The 14852-nt window shown below is 45.9% G+C and overlaps 1 protein-coding gene across 1 annotated transcript in view; it reads left to right on the forward strand.

Annotated features, from left to right (window-relative positions):
- Window positions 1–14055, forward strand: part of LOC114582368 (RAD52 motif-containing protein 1-like) — a 62109-nt gene extending 48054 nt beyond the window's left edge. The window contains exons 15-20 of the mRNA XM_028703334.2: window positions 828–964; window positions 1835–1873; window positions 3875–3916; window positions 7279–7314; window positions 8826–8864; window positions 13910–14055. Of these exons, the coding sequence (XP_028559167.2) occupies window positions 828–964; window positions 1835–1873; window positions 3875–3916; window positions 7279–7314; window positions 8826–8864; window positions 13910–13955 (339 nt within the window). The 3' untranslated portion in view covers window positions 13956–14055. The remainder of the gene's footprint in view (window positions 1–827; window positions 965–1834; window positions 1874–3874; window positions 3917–7278; window positions 7315–8825; window positions 8865–13909) is intronic.
- The last annotated feature ends 797 nt before the right edge of the window (window positions 14056–14852 follow it).

Consider the following 14852-nt stretch of genomic DNA (forward strand, 5'->3'; position numbering starts at 1 on the left):
GAAGGCAAAAGTTCCCCCCCCCACCCACCCAAGCCAGCCCTCTCCCCCCCCCTCTCTCCCGCCTGCATGTTTTCCGGCTGCCTGCGAGTCCCTAGAATTCTGGACGCAGCAGCAGCAGCACCGGAGCACGGAGAGGAGGAGGTGGTGGCTGTCGGCTGCGCTCCTAGCCGACGGAACCTGAGCCGGGTGGGCTGGAGCCTGCGCGCAGTGTGACTAGGAAGGAATTAGAAGAAAGGACGCGATCCTTTCCTTTCCCCTCTGCTTGCCAGGAGGACAGGGGATTTCCCTGCTCTTTGTTGCATTTGAGCAAACACAGCAACCGAAAACAGAAGAGGGTGGGCAGTAAGACCCTGAGGCAGAATGCAGGAAAGCAGCAGCTTCCTCTCTACAGCTTTCCCTCCTCTGCGCGATCTGATTTTTGCCCCTGCACTCGGGCCAATCGGCTCCAGGGACCACACATTCGCTCAATAGCACGCACAGACATTTCCCCTTACTTTTTAGGAGGAAAAAATGTGTGTGTTATAGAGAGAAAAATACGGTACATTTCAGTTGGCATATTGGTTTGGGGAGCGTGAATTAGGAAATTTCACGCTGAAATGTGGACCACGCGAACATCTCCCCCATTCTTACCTGTGCTGCAAATGTTGTTGGACTCCCATCAACCACAGCCATCCTGGGTAACGGTCATGGATGATAGAATCGTATTAGCCCAACAACATCGGAGAGGTCAACAGACATGTTGCCTCCGGTCTTGATTCCGACAGTCCTAACTCTCAAAGGGCTCCCTCGCTTTGTGACCCATTCTCACAGCCCTTCTTCCTTCTCAGGGTTCTGTCGACAAGCCTCTTTGGCTCAAAGACATGTATCAGCCTCTGGATGATGCTCGGAGGAGGAGCATGATTGGTAAACTCCACGATGAAGAGACCTCGGATGAGGAAGATATATTCAACTGGGCCAAATCAAGGTAGGAACGAACGAGTTGCTGTGACCAGACTTGTATGACTTGCAGCTTCCTTCCTTCCCTTAAACACACACACACACACACACACACACACACACACACACACACACAGAGTTTTTGCTCTTATGGCTAGAGATGAAATCTGGGGTATGTGTGGATGGATTGGGTCACCTTGAAATATACTCAGAGTCCAGTCTGGATTTCATGCTCTTTATTCAGCTCAAGAGTAGTGAGGAATGGAAGTTTCCCCGAAATCTCTGCTTTATATACACAATGGGCCCCACGTGATTGGCTAATTCTGGGATTCTCCTGTAGGCCAATCAGGTTGCAGATTCACTTCCACCCGGAATTGGATTGGGTGGCTCCTGTGGACCAATCAGACTGCTGCATTCTGGATCCTATTGTTCTAGGACCTGTTCTGGTTGCGAACAGGATCCTTTCCAGAGGCCTGTTCGCGACATGAAAAAAACCGCACACGTGGGTTGCGATTTGCTGCTTCTGCACATGATGTCATTTTGCGCTTCTGCGCATGCGTGAGCGGCGAAACCCGGAAGTAACCCTTTCTGGTACTTCCGGGTCACCGCGGGACGTAACCTGAAAGAACGTAACATGAAGCGGACGTAACATGAGGTATGACTGTAGTGCCATGGGGGCCGGATTAAATTGACCAGACTTTGGACATGCCTGACTAGATCTAGACGCATCAAAGAAGTGATTCCGTTAGAAATGCATTGCAAACTTCATACAGAGAAATCCCGTTGATGAAAATGGGACTCGGCTGCGCCAATGTAGCCGACTTCTAACTGCTAAGTTTCAAAACCCTTCAGGCTTGACTGCCTTGCAACCTAACCTCTGATCTTCTCTGTTTTCCAGGGAACCACCCCCTGTGGAAAAGCCCAGTTCAGTAAAAGTGTAAGTACCTACCCCCTTGCAGTACGTCTCTGGGCTGTTAGTTATGCCCTAGGTTTAAAAATTGGGGTTCGCCTGGGATGCAACCTGCTGCTACAGAGTTAAGTTTGTGCTTTTGCTGATTTGCAAAGCAAGAGATGATGCGAAAATTCTCTCTTTAAGTTTTATATTCTGAAAAGTATTCCGCTTCCTAACGGAATACGTATCTTGAAAGGGGAATAATCTCACACTCCAGTCCTCAGCCCTGCTAAACCGAATCAGTCTCCAAGGCTCTCCGATTATTTAGGAAGGAAAGGGAAGTTAGGCTAGTACTAGCTAGTTTTCTCCAATCGGCTTTTGCTATTTGGGGCTTTGGCAAGGCAAGATCTGAAGCCCCACTTAAAGTGAAACTGAGGACCCCTTCAGACATCTTATATACTGCACATTCATGCCTCAACCAGAGCCAGGGCCTTTTCAACACTGGCTCCGGCCTGGTGGAACGCTCTGTCTCATGAGACCAGGGCCCTGCAGAATCTGATTTCTTTCCGCAGAGCCTGTAAGACGGAGTTGTTCCGCCCAGCCTTCGGCTTGGAATCAATTTGATTCCCTCCCCCTCTATCTTTTTTCCTTTCTCCTCCTGTGATGGAACTCCTATTTGGGGACTTCCCTGGCTTTTTTCTGGCCCATGTAGGACCAGTCTGGATAGTTAGCCTTGGTGAAAACCTGACCCCAAAAAAGTTTTTGATTTGACTTTCCATTGAAATGAGGCTGCATTTTCATGTTTTCATGTTGTATTTTAATCTTGTTTTTAAGTTGTATTTCAATCAATTTGTTTTTATATCGGTTGTTAGCCGCCCTGAGCCCGGTCTTGGTTGGGGAGGGCGGCATATAAATAAAAATTATTATTAATATTATTATTATTATTAGTGCTCATGATGCTATTGGGGGTCATACACTAACTCGCATTCAATACCGTTTGTGCTTGCAAATATTTTTTGGGTAGTGACACTGCTTCATTTCCAGGCAATGCCTATCCTGTAACTTCCTGGTGAAATCCCCTAGCTTTTTACACCACAGAAGTCTGGTTTGCTTTTGTCCTGCTTTTTTTTTGTGGTGCTTCAGCCCCTCTGGACAAACAAACGTGGTAGTTCGTGGGAAGCATCGCAAAACAAACTAAAGCAGAATAAGTCCACCCTGACACACTACTATTGCGTCAAGAACTTGTTGCACGATACACCTACAATGTTTTGTTTTTTTTAAAAAAAATGCAACCCTATTCCTGAAGGCTACTCGGAAGTAAGCTCCGTTGTGTTCAAAGGGAATTGCTCCTAGGTAGTTGGGTTTGGGTTGGCATAATACCGTATTTTTCGCTCTATAAGACACACTTTTCCCCCTCCAAAATTTAAGGGGAAATGTGTGTGCGTCTTATGGAGCGAATGCAGGCTCCTTGGCTGCAGCGATAGCAACGCGAAGCCTCTGAAGCGCAGTGGGAGCGCTCCCGCCGCACTCCAGAGGCTTTGTGTTGCTTTCGCTGAAGCCTGGAGAGTGAGAGGGGTCGGTGCTCACTGACCCCTCTCGCTCTCCAGGCTTCAAAGATAGCCGCCTGAAGCCTCCGGAGGCTTCGGGTTGCCTTCACTGAAGGCGAAGGCAATGTGGGAGAGGGAGAGCTGCGCAGTACCCCTTCAGCTAAGCGGGAGGAGAAATGGAAGGGGCTCCGTTTCTCCTGCCGCTTCGCTGAAGGGGCACTGAGCAGAGAGGGGGAGAATTTTTTTTTCTTGTTCTCCCCCTCTAAAACAAGGTGCGTCCTATGGTCGGGTGCGTCCTATAGAGCGAAAAATCCTGTACTTTCCCCTGTGCCCAATTTTACAACACACCTATCTAGGACAGCTCATGTCATGAGCAGCTTCAAATAAAATGCTATATTTGGAGTCGGCTTTTTATGTGATGACCAGGAGGAGAGTGAAGGGAATGCAATCCCTGAGTGCAATCGACTTCCCTTAACCTCTGTTTTTCTTGCTTTGACAGAGTTGAAGAGCCCCCTGTTAAAAAGGCCAGTTCAAAGAAACTGTGAGTATTATTATGCAACCGCAAAATTATCAGCATTGGCTTTAACTTTTACCTCTTGCAGCTAGGCATTAGGATACAACATAGAGGGTTGGCAGCTCCACCAGCAAGACGTCTGAGTTGCTTGGTATCCAAATCATATTTAAGCAGATCTGTTGCGCTCCTGGTCTACTGCCCCCTGCACAACATCCGAATGTAGGGTATTCTGCATCCCAATGTATTTAAGGACCTGTCCACACCAGAGCAAAAAGTGGACAACCCCTCCCCAGGTTGTCCCAAATCTTTTCCCCTTTGAATGTGAGTTGTTGTTGTTTATCCTGGCTGTTTCGGACTTTCCAGGTATAAAGGGGGAAAGATTTGGGACAACACTGGGATGGGAAAGTCATTGTGTGGGTGTCCCTAGATTAATGGGGAGAGAGAGGTTGGTGCGAATCAACATTTTTGCCCTCATTTTAGACTCTTGCCTGAAATCCTGAAGAGATGCTGCTTTTCGAAGAACCCCACGTTCCACACTGAACTGTTTCCGTGTTCTTCTCCTTCTTTCCCCCCTTTCTCCATTCCCTCTGCTTCCTCTGTTGTCTCCTTTGTGTCCGTTATAGATTGTAAGTTCCCTGGGGCAGAGGCCTGCCCTCTCATTCCTTGCAATGCACCACGCGCATGGAAGCTGGGACTGCGTTAACCATCATAACGAAATATGCTGCCTCGGCACATGGGGGTTCCATTAGGTTACAATGCCTGGTGGCCACTAATTGATACCTCCACAAATTTGCCCTTTGAAATCCACTTGAGCCAGCGGCTAACACAGCATGTGGCAGCAGTGAATTCCATGAGTTAATTCTATGCCGTGCGACGAAGAAGCACTTTCTTTCGTCTATAATAATAATAATAATAAATAATAATAAATTTTATTTATATCCCGCCCTCCCCAGCCGAAGCCGGGCTCAGGGCGGCTAACAACAATAAAATAGTACAACATTCTAAAATCATTTCATTATAAAATTAATGCCCTGAATCTTATGCCAATCAATTGATGCAGCTCTTCTACAGACTAGATCTATGTGGTGTGGGTGTATAATGGAACCAAGCTAAAGTTGGTTCTCTCCCCTCTGCCCCCCCAGTTCCTTATTCCAACTGAAATATACTCGGAGTCGAGAGTGGATTTCATGCTCTTTATTCAGCTCATAGTGTGAGGAGGAATGGAAGTTCCCCCAGAATGTCTGCTTTATATACATTATTTACACAATGGGCCCCACGTGATTGGCTAATTCCGGGATTCACCTGTAGGCCAATCTGGTTGTGGATTCACTTCCACCTGGAGCTGGATTGGGTGGCTCCTGCGGACCAATCAGACTGCTGCATACTGGACCCTATTGTTCTAGGACCAATCAGACTGCTGCATTCTGAATCCTATTGTTCTAGGACCAATCAGACTGCTGCATTCTGAATCCTATTCAACTCAGTACATAACACCAACACTAAAGTTTGCATCCCTCTGCACTCCAAAACAAGCATGAGGCACCTCCATATCACAGACCTCCACAAGTCTCTTTGAAATGCACCTGCACTCTCTCCAGCCCAAAGCACTCCCTAAAATAAGCTTTGATGTATCCCAAATGATACATCTCAACAGTCAGGAGATGCTTCCATATGTGAAAACGTGTAGATCAGGTCCAGACCACTGCTTCATTCCTGTGCAAGTCTCAGATCTGCTGCCCCCACACCAACAACTGCTAAAGAAGACTGTATCAGTGAATAAGCAGATGGGATGAGGCATTATCCCAAACGGCATATCCACACCATCTGGAGGCTGTCTGTCTCCTACCAAATGGCCTCACGTGTCTGGTCCGGTGCTTAATTGCCCCCAAGTCATTCTCAGGCATGCTGTCCCTGTGCCAATCCTTTTTTCAATACAGGTAGAAACCAAAAATGGGGATTTAGGCCAAAGCGTTTTTAATAACGGAACAAGGATCTGGGTGCTTGCCCATCCAGTGACCTGAACTGGCTTACACAAAAACAAAAAGATAAGGCCGTAGATTATGCTAGTTTATCTTATTCAGAGCAGTCTCTGTTGTGTTGGAGTTTGCCATTTGAGTTGATCCAAAGTGGGGTGCACGCATCTCGATCCTTATTAATTTGCATGTGACACAGGCTCATAGCTGTCAACTGTCCCTTATTTGGCGGGAAACTCCCTTATCCCAGCGCCGTGTCCCGCTGCTGTCCCTTATTGATGATGTCCCTTAAATTTCCCGGGTTTCATGCTCGCCCGGCTCGGGAGGGAAGCAGCGGCTCGGGGTCCTCCACCATGAGAGAGAGCGTGCGCTGGCACCGTCATCCTGGCACGAGGAGTTCCATCGGCCCTTCCCCGCCCGAGGGGGGGGAGGGAGAGAGACTCTCGCCCACGCTGCCCGCGAGCCCGGAGGCGGCAGCGGTGGTGGCAGCTGAGGAGGCGGCCTGAGGGAGGAGGAAGAGGAGGGGATGGGGAGGGACGCAGAAGGGCGGTGCTTCAGTGGCCGCTGCGGCGCCACAACCGCCTCATACCGGATTGACAGCATCTGTCAATCCTACCAATGTATGTAACTCTTTATAATAGCAAAATCCCTTATTTTGGCAGCTGATCCTTTATTTTCAAGGCTGCTGGTCCCTTATTTTCAAATCTGTAAATTGACAGCTATGCACAGGCTGCTGTATTGAATATGGAACTAGGAATCAGCCTTGTGGGGAAAGTTTCCTTGAAGGACAGTCAAACCTCGGTTCCCGAACACCTCCGTTGTCGTATGTTTTGGCTCCCGAACGCTGAAAACCCAGAAGTAAATGCTCTGGTTTTCAAATGTTTTTCGGAAGCAGAACATCCAACGCGGCTTCTGCTTGAGTACAATAAGCTCTTGCAACCGCCATACCACAGCTGTCGAACGTTTCGGAAGTCAAACAGTCTTCTGGAACGGATTACGTTTGACAACCAAGGTTTGACTGTACAATTGTACCTTGGGTCCTGAACGCCTTGCAAGTTGAACAGTTTGGCTCCCGAACGCCGCAAACCCAGAAGTGACTATTTTTGGAAGCCGAACATCCGACGGGGCTTCCGATTGGCTGCAGGAGCTTCCTGCAGCCAATCAGAAGCAGCGCTTTGGTTTCCAAACATTTTGGAAGTCGAACGGACTTCTGGAACGGATTCTGTTCAACTTCCAAGGTACGACTGTATCAGAAGATGCGTAGGATGTCTCAGGCAAAAGAGGCAATGGTTGCTCAGGTTATTGAATTAATCAAAGCATCCTGCAGCACCAAAAACAAGTAAACTATATTGTGGGAGGAAGATGGCTTAGATGCAGCAGACCCTCTTTAACATCTCCTTTTTAACTCTTAATCAGGGCGCCAGAACCCCCACCTCCAGCTCCGAAGGCAGAGTAAGTAACTAGCAAATGTTTGGGCTTTTTAAAAATCTAATTTTACAGCTGGTCTGTAAAGCAGTCTGCTAGAGGAAAGGCTCGCCAGATTATATGTTCTAAAAAGACATCAGATATGCACATCCCCCACAAACTTAATACAGGATGCTTTGCGCAGCACTCTAGCACATTTTCTTCTTCCTAAAAAAAAAAGGGGGGGAGAATAAGAGAAGGGATCTGTTCTCCAAAAAACATAGGAAGAAAAGAACTTAATCTGTAAAGAGGCAAATGGGGGATTGCTTTGAGTCCCTAAGTTTTTAGGATGGGATATCTTAGTGGTGAAAATCTAGAGCTCCTGAATAGCCTTCAGTTTTTAAAACCAGTTTAGATTAGATAATCAGATTAGGGAAGGGAAGAGGGTCCAGTGTTCAAAATTCCCATTGTTCTAGGTGCGTTTTGCATCAGGGAATTTCATTAGTGCGAGCAGTTTTTGAGCTCTGGGCGCAGTACTCCGCCTAAGAATTCAGATTAAAACTGCAGAGTGGAAGGAAAGAGGGACCTTTTTCTGCCTCCCCACTTCCAGCTACTCTCTGAAGACTGGAGAAGAGACCCACTTAAGAATATTATGGGGGTGGTCAGGGGAAAGGCTAAATGAACATAATATTTTAGCTACAGTTCATTCATTTTCAGCTTTGTGTTCTTGCTATAAAAAAGCACACCTAGGCATTCTGTTGTTGTGCCCACAACCTAGGTTTAAGGTGCCATTTAGCTCCTCGCTTTCATATCTCCGTTTCTAACACGGAGAGGGTCAATCAGAAAGTGCTCAGAGATGTGGGTTATTTCGCAGCACTCAGTTTGCTTCAAGCTGCAAGGGAAGAGCAACTCTGCTACCACACCTTGGGAATTAGGAGTGTCCAGAGACAAAAAGAGGACAAGGCTTCTAGCTATGCAGAAGAGGGGATTTCAGCACGGGTCGCGTTGCTGTCTGAAATTTTGCTCTGTTGCATAACCTTGTCCCCTTTTCTTCTGCCTACTGTGCTTGGAATTCAAAAGTTGCCCTTTTCCACTGCCCCTAATGTGGTCATGAACATGACATGGAGTAAAAGCACACACAGCTGCAATTTAGGAGAGGGAGGTGTTAAGTTGTGGGTGAACATATCAGACGACACAGCGATTCTTCAAACAGCTCTTCTTTATTCAGAGGCCAGAAGAGAACTGAAGGGCTCAGTCAGCCTGCTTATATAGAGCTCCAGTACAACGTTACTGTAGCAACTTTCTAAAACTATCCAATCACTGAACGTCACTTTCGATCCTTCATTTGCATAACTATCTACAGTATTATCCCCCTGCTAAGACTATCCAATCACTGAGCGTCACTTTCGATCCTTCACTTGCATAACTATCTACAGTATCCCCCTGCTGGTCCAGGGTGAGAACTTCAGTACATAACAGGAAGGAAGGGAGGGAGGGAGGGAGGGATGTATTGATCAGCTGCTGTGACGTAACTCCTGCTTTTCTCTCTTGCTCATCAGGTCTTCAGGAGCAGAAGACGATAGTGGGTCAAAGAAACCGTAAGTAGCGCCAGAGTCAGTTCCTTCTTCCATTCAAACCAGAGGTGGGCAAACCTCAAGCCCAGGGGCCAGATATCTGGCCCTTGGGATTCTTGGTTCTCTGGATGGAGGATAGGATTGTGTGAGTGCAGGCAGAAACTCGCCTACTCTGCAAACCTTGCACTTATTGCTTTTCCTACTCTTACCTCTGACCCCACCCAGCACTGCCGTACGTGCCCCAAAGGTTGCCTTCAATCAGAGAAGTTTTCCCACCCTTGCTTCAGATTGTTTGATTTTTAGAGCTCGGCTACATAATGCATCCTATTGCAGATTCACAATCTTCAAAGCGCAGATAATTGTGCAAAGGTTTTTAATAATGTAGTTATCGTTAGGAACAGAATGAAACAACATGCATTACTGGAAAAGGAGAAAGGAACTGAGCTGTGGAGGAAAGAAAATGGTGGAGGGGTTGGGGAGTAAGTTGTGGAGCAGAAGCAATGCTAGGTGACATTTGATGGATTTTTTTTTTCCATTTAACGTAGAGGCTCAGAAATCGAAACATTTATTTGCTTCATAATATCTGGAGAAGGTGATTTCCTCCCGCCCGGCCCCCTTCCTTTGATCAACAGCCATTCCCATTGGCTTTCCATCTTTTATTCTGTTTGGCATGAAGGTTTTTGTCTTTCTGGTGCTGTAGCTGACATTTTGCAAGCACTATGCAAAGGAACAATTTCTTTCCTGCCGCATTTTCACGCACATGACATGTTTCTGGCAGAATTGCAGTCCGTGGTTTCTTTGCAAATCAGACCCTGGGTGTTCTGCAACTCTCTCTAAGCATAGAATCATAGAATCATAGAGTTGGAATAGACCACAAGAGCCATCGAGTCCAACCCCCTGCCAAGCAGGAAACACCATCAGAGCACTCCTGACATATGGTTGTCAAGCCTCTGCTTAAAGACCTCCAAAGAAGGAGACTCCACCACACTCCTTGGCAGCAAATTCCACTGTCGAACAGCTCTTACTGTCAGGAAGTTCTTCCTAATGTTTAGGTGGAATCTTCTTTCTTGTAGTTTGGATCCATTGCTCCATGTCCACTTCTCTGGAGCAGCAGAAAACAAACTTTCTCCCTCCTCTATATGACATCCTTTTATATATTTGAACATGGCTATCATGTCACCCCTTAACCTCCTCTTCTCCAGGCTAAACATGCCCAGCTCCCTTAGCCGTTCCTCATAAGGCATCGTTTCCAGGCCTTTGACCATTTTGGTTGCCCTCCTCTGGACATGTTCCAGTTTGTCAGTGTCCTGACAAAGCAAATTGGAGACTTCTTTCCATTTTTAGGTTTTGTTTTCAAATTGGATCTCCAGTATATATTTGTTTAAAGACAAGTCAGGAGAACCACTGGAAACTTAAAACCTAGAGACAAGCAGGGGGGAAAAGAGTTGGAAGTGTTTAGAAAGAGGCTTCCCATCCCAGATTTCTTGTGTTTCACACTCTCTGATCGAGCAGGTTTTGCAAGTGTGTGTGTGTGTGTGTGTGTGTGTGTGTGTGTGTGCATTAGGCAATACAAAAACCTGCTAAACCTGTTTGGCTAGAGGCAAAAATGTGCGCACATTCTGAGCAGCAACACCAATTTCAAACTACCTGCCTTCATCTCTCTGAAAATAACTATTCTCCATCTCTAGTTCTGAACTGATAAAAGTCGTGTGGTAGGGAAAGGAGTTTTTCCTGGGTATCTCTTCCTCTTAAGACTTGTTTAGGAATACAGGGTATTTGCATGGGCGTAGCCATGATTTTTGTTGGGGAGAGCAGCCCAAAGTTGTTGCCCCATAAATTTGTTGAGCTTTTTTTTGGGGGGGGGAATACCCCCTAGGAGCATGCAGGGGGCAGGCTTTGGTTGTGGGGGGAGACATCTGCTGGAGGGAGGCAGAACCTCACTTAATAGTTAAACAGTGCTTCTCAACAATAGCCATGGGTATTTGTAACAAAGCTGTATGTGGCTAAAAACAGTGATTCTTGTGATGGTGTGGAATACTGCACTGCCAGCAGTCATTTTGTGCTGAGACACCCACAGCCTGTTTATCATATTAGTTCTCCAAAGCTCTTCCCATTCGGCCATCATTCTTGGACGTCCAATGTCCTGTGCCCATCTAATCATTGTTGCCTTAACCTCCTCCACCTTAACTTCCCATTCCAGGAGGAGTCGGTATATTCTCGAAATTACCCTGATTTTATTATTTATTAATTCTGTTTCGAGTTTAGAGGGCTGATGATCAAATCCAATCTTTTTATCTTGTTTAAACATTTCGTATATTTGATGGTATTCCAACCAACCAGCCTGTTTATCAAGACAGGAGTACCTGCGCCTCTTTTTTCCTCTTTTCTTTTTTACCAAAAAAAAGTACTGGCTAAGGGGGGGGATCAGTACTGGGTTTTTTTTAGCATATGAATCGGTTTTCCTCTATCAGATCTAGGTTTAGCTCTCCTCAGGTGGGCAGAGATCTCTTTTAGGAAGTCCATCTCGGAGGCATTGGGTAGTGTTTGTATTTGCTTGTTATATTTGCTTGTTCTTTCTGCACACTTACTAGCTCTTCTAACTACAAACGGGGGAGATTTAGACTCCTTCCCCTGTAGATATCAGCAGCTAGTGACCCCTGGGACCAAATCCAGGGACAAGAATGAGGAAGTGATAGGACTTGCTTAGGATTTCTGCTTCCTCCAAGAGGTCCTTGTTGTAAACATGGTTGCCAGCACCCTACTTCCTCTTAACCTTCACTGAAAGCAACACATACATATATGCACAGAACATCAACCCCCAGGTGGCTGTATAATTTGCATTCCCACCCCCCACCCCGCCAGAACCTGTTCCTAAGTTTATGCTAAAATATTCCTGCTCTACAAACACTAATCTATTATCTCTGCCAAAGTTTGCCAACAAAGGTCTTGCAACAGCATCAATAATGCCACCTTAGGAGGCTGTGTTTAGGTACCGCAAGATGCCTGGTGTATACACCTGCAGCATCATAAACTAAACTAGCAGGCCAGAATTGGTTCGTGCTGGCAAATCACAGGAAAAGATTGCAGGGAACCGAGCAAAGAAGCGGGACCAGTTTGGAACATTTCGTAGGTAGGCTAGATGTGGTCTGTGGCCTGCCTGTTGCAGAACAGGTGTGTCTATATGAAAGAATGAACTTTATTACGGTCACAGACCAGGATAAAACAAAACAAAACAAAAAAACATGTAAATAAAATAGCAGTTAGGATTATTATTTTAAACCAATAATTGTTAGAGCAAATAAGGACAAAGAAACAAGCATAGGATAAAACATCTGAATAAAATACAAGATTAAACACGGATAATGGATGGATGAAAACTGATAATTAAAACAGATAAGAACTAAAAACAAATAAAAACACGCAGTTAAAAGAACTGTAAGAGCGTAAGAACTAAAAGACTCGCAGTTAAAACAACTATAAGAGGCTGCCGAGTAGAAGCCTCTGAAATAGAGGACACTCACAGCATTAGAAACTGGTGTGCAAATAAGGTTAAAACAGACAAAACAATATACAACAAAATATTTAGAAACAATGTACAACAATAAACTATATGTGTCTATATGGAAATGTGCATCCTGATCCCATTTTTGTTGTTTCAAAGGTATGTTCCAATGGGACTTGCTGTAAGTGAGCATACACAGGATTGAGACATGACTGTGTCCTCTGGGTAGCTCCAACAAGATGGAAAAGCATTGGTTCCACTGCAGATCACAGACCTTTTTCTCTTTTTGTACCAGATTGCGTGGGTCTCTTAGCCCCTGCCAAATACAGCTGCTACCTTATTATTATTGTTTTTATGGCAAGGCCTCGTACACCTTTAATAACTATACTGAATTTCTGCATGCCACCAGCTGTTAAATGTACAGCCCGCCCCTTCCAAAAGGAGATAAGGAGAGTTTTAGCGAAATTACTGCCTTCCACCTAACAGTGAAGAGTTCACCCACTACAGGGTCCTTGTTTCTTATCTGTGGTCCTAATCTCCCAGCTGTATAGTGACATTGGGTGGTGGTGCTAGGATGTGTCTGGTGGGCAGGCAATAGTGAGCGTCGAAGAAGCAGTCCCAATTTCAGTGGTGGTGAGCAGGACAAAGTAGAGCTGAGGTGCCATGCCTGACCACCATCTGGGTTGAAGGTCTAAATCTTTTGTCCCTGTCCCTGGCTCAGCCTTTCCTCTCCTCCAGATTTTACTGAAGCATGGAGCCCTCTGTTTTGGTGGTGCTCTTATTGAATGCCTGGTCAGTCCATAACAAGGCTGTAGTTTACCCATCACAGAGTTACTATTTCCAGCAACCCTTAGCAAACTACGGTTCCCATAATTCTTTGGAAAACTGTGCTCTGAATGAGCTTTGAAGGTGTGGGTGGGTGGGTGGGTGTACAGAGCCTCAGAATACCGTATTTTTTGCTCTATAAGACTCACTTTTTCCCTCCTAAAAAGTGAAGGGAAATGTGTGTGTGTGTTATGGAGCAGATGCAGGCTGCGCAGCTATCCCAGAAGCCAGAACAGCAAGAGGGATTGCTGCTTTCACTGCGCAGCGATCCCTCTTGCTGTTCTGGCTTCTGAGATTCAGAATATTTTTTTTCTTGTTTTCCTCCTCCAAAAACTAGGTGCGACTTGTCGTCTGGTGCATCTTATAGAGCGAAAAATACGGTGATTCTTGTGTTGACAATGTGCCCAGGAGAGCTCGGGACAAAGGTCACCATCTCATTCACACCAGCCAGATGCTGATGCGAAACTTGCTAGCGGGACCTGAGTTCAGTGTCGCCCTCTCCACTACTGATTCCCAGCGCTGATATTCAGAGACACAGCCTTTCCGATGCCAGAAATTGTAGGCATCCGTCTTTCAAAAGGGGAATTGAAAAAGGGAAACAGCACTACAGAACAAAAAGGCTGGGTCCCAGTTCTTAGTCTGCCGCAGCAGTGGCACTAGGGAGAAAGTTTGCAACACTCGACGGAGTAGAATCCAGTTCAACTGGTTCAATTTTAACCTTGTCTTCCCTTTTCATTTGCAGGAGTTCAGCTGAAGAAGGCGAAGGGGATGAAGAGGAGGATGAATGATTGTCCTTTTGTGAATATTGCTGTATATTATCTAGAGCACTTTATAAAGTACTATTGTTGTTTATAAGGAATACTATTAAATGCATTCCTCTGAAAGGTACCCTTTTCGTTATCTAACATCTTTTGTTATCTCATGTTTAGCACTCATACAAGCCAGGGGGATTTCAAAGCAGTTCACATTTACGTCTGTAAAATAACTGTATCCCACTTCACAGCCTCTCACGAAGCTCCCAAACCTACTTACAAAAGACTCCAGGAATAAAACTAATACCAGGCAGCACAGAAATAACATTGGGTGCATGCGAAGCCAGGATTATTCAGACAACTGCTCCTGGCCTCAATGTTTTGTGGTTTCAGCTGCCACCTGCTAGCCAGCATCTCCCACTAAGGACCTCTGAAGCAAGGGAGCGATTATGATGGAGGCAAATCTTCCCTTGCTGACAGTAGGCCATCAACAGCTCTCTTGGGGATCTTTACAACAACTCTGTAATCCTTGCCATGGTTACTGTCTTCATATTGCAGATATCGAGATATGATGCCAAGAGATTTCAGCTTTGCCTAAGGCCACATCGAATTCATCCTACAAGTGAAATTTGAACCAAGAAAATATTATCTGAAGAGGGGAGGAAAGGGGTAGATTAGCCTCACAATTCCAGATTAAAGCATGAATGGTTGCTGGAAAAAGGGGAAAGGCATTCTGCGTATGGGCCAGAGTACTCTTTCTCATTTACTTATTTACTTCTATATTGCAGGTTTATATGCAGGAAGCGAGAACTAGTTATGGAGCGCCCAACCGAGTCCTGGCTCAAATTTGAGTCGTATACTCTGCGCATGGTCAGAGGGGCTCCCCCCCAGTTCCATGTGACCTCCGTTGCAGAAAACCATTCCCCAAGCAAA

Source organism: Podarcis muralis, chromosome 13 (assembly GCF_964188315.1).
Source record: "Podarcis muralis chromosome 13, rPodMur119.hap1.1, whole genome shotgun sequence".
NCBI classification, from domain to species: Eukaryota; Metazoa; Chordata; class Lepidosauria; order Squamata; family Lacertidae; genus Podarcis; species Podarcis muralis.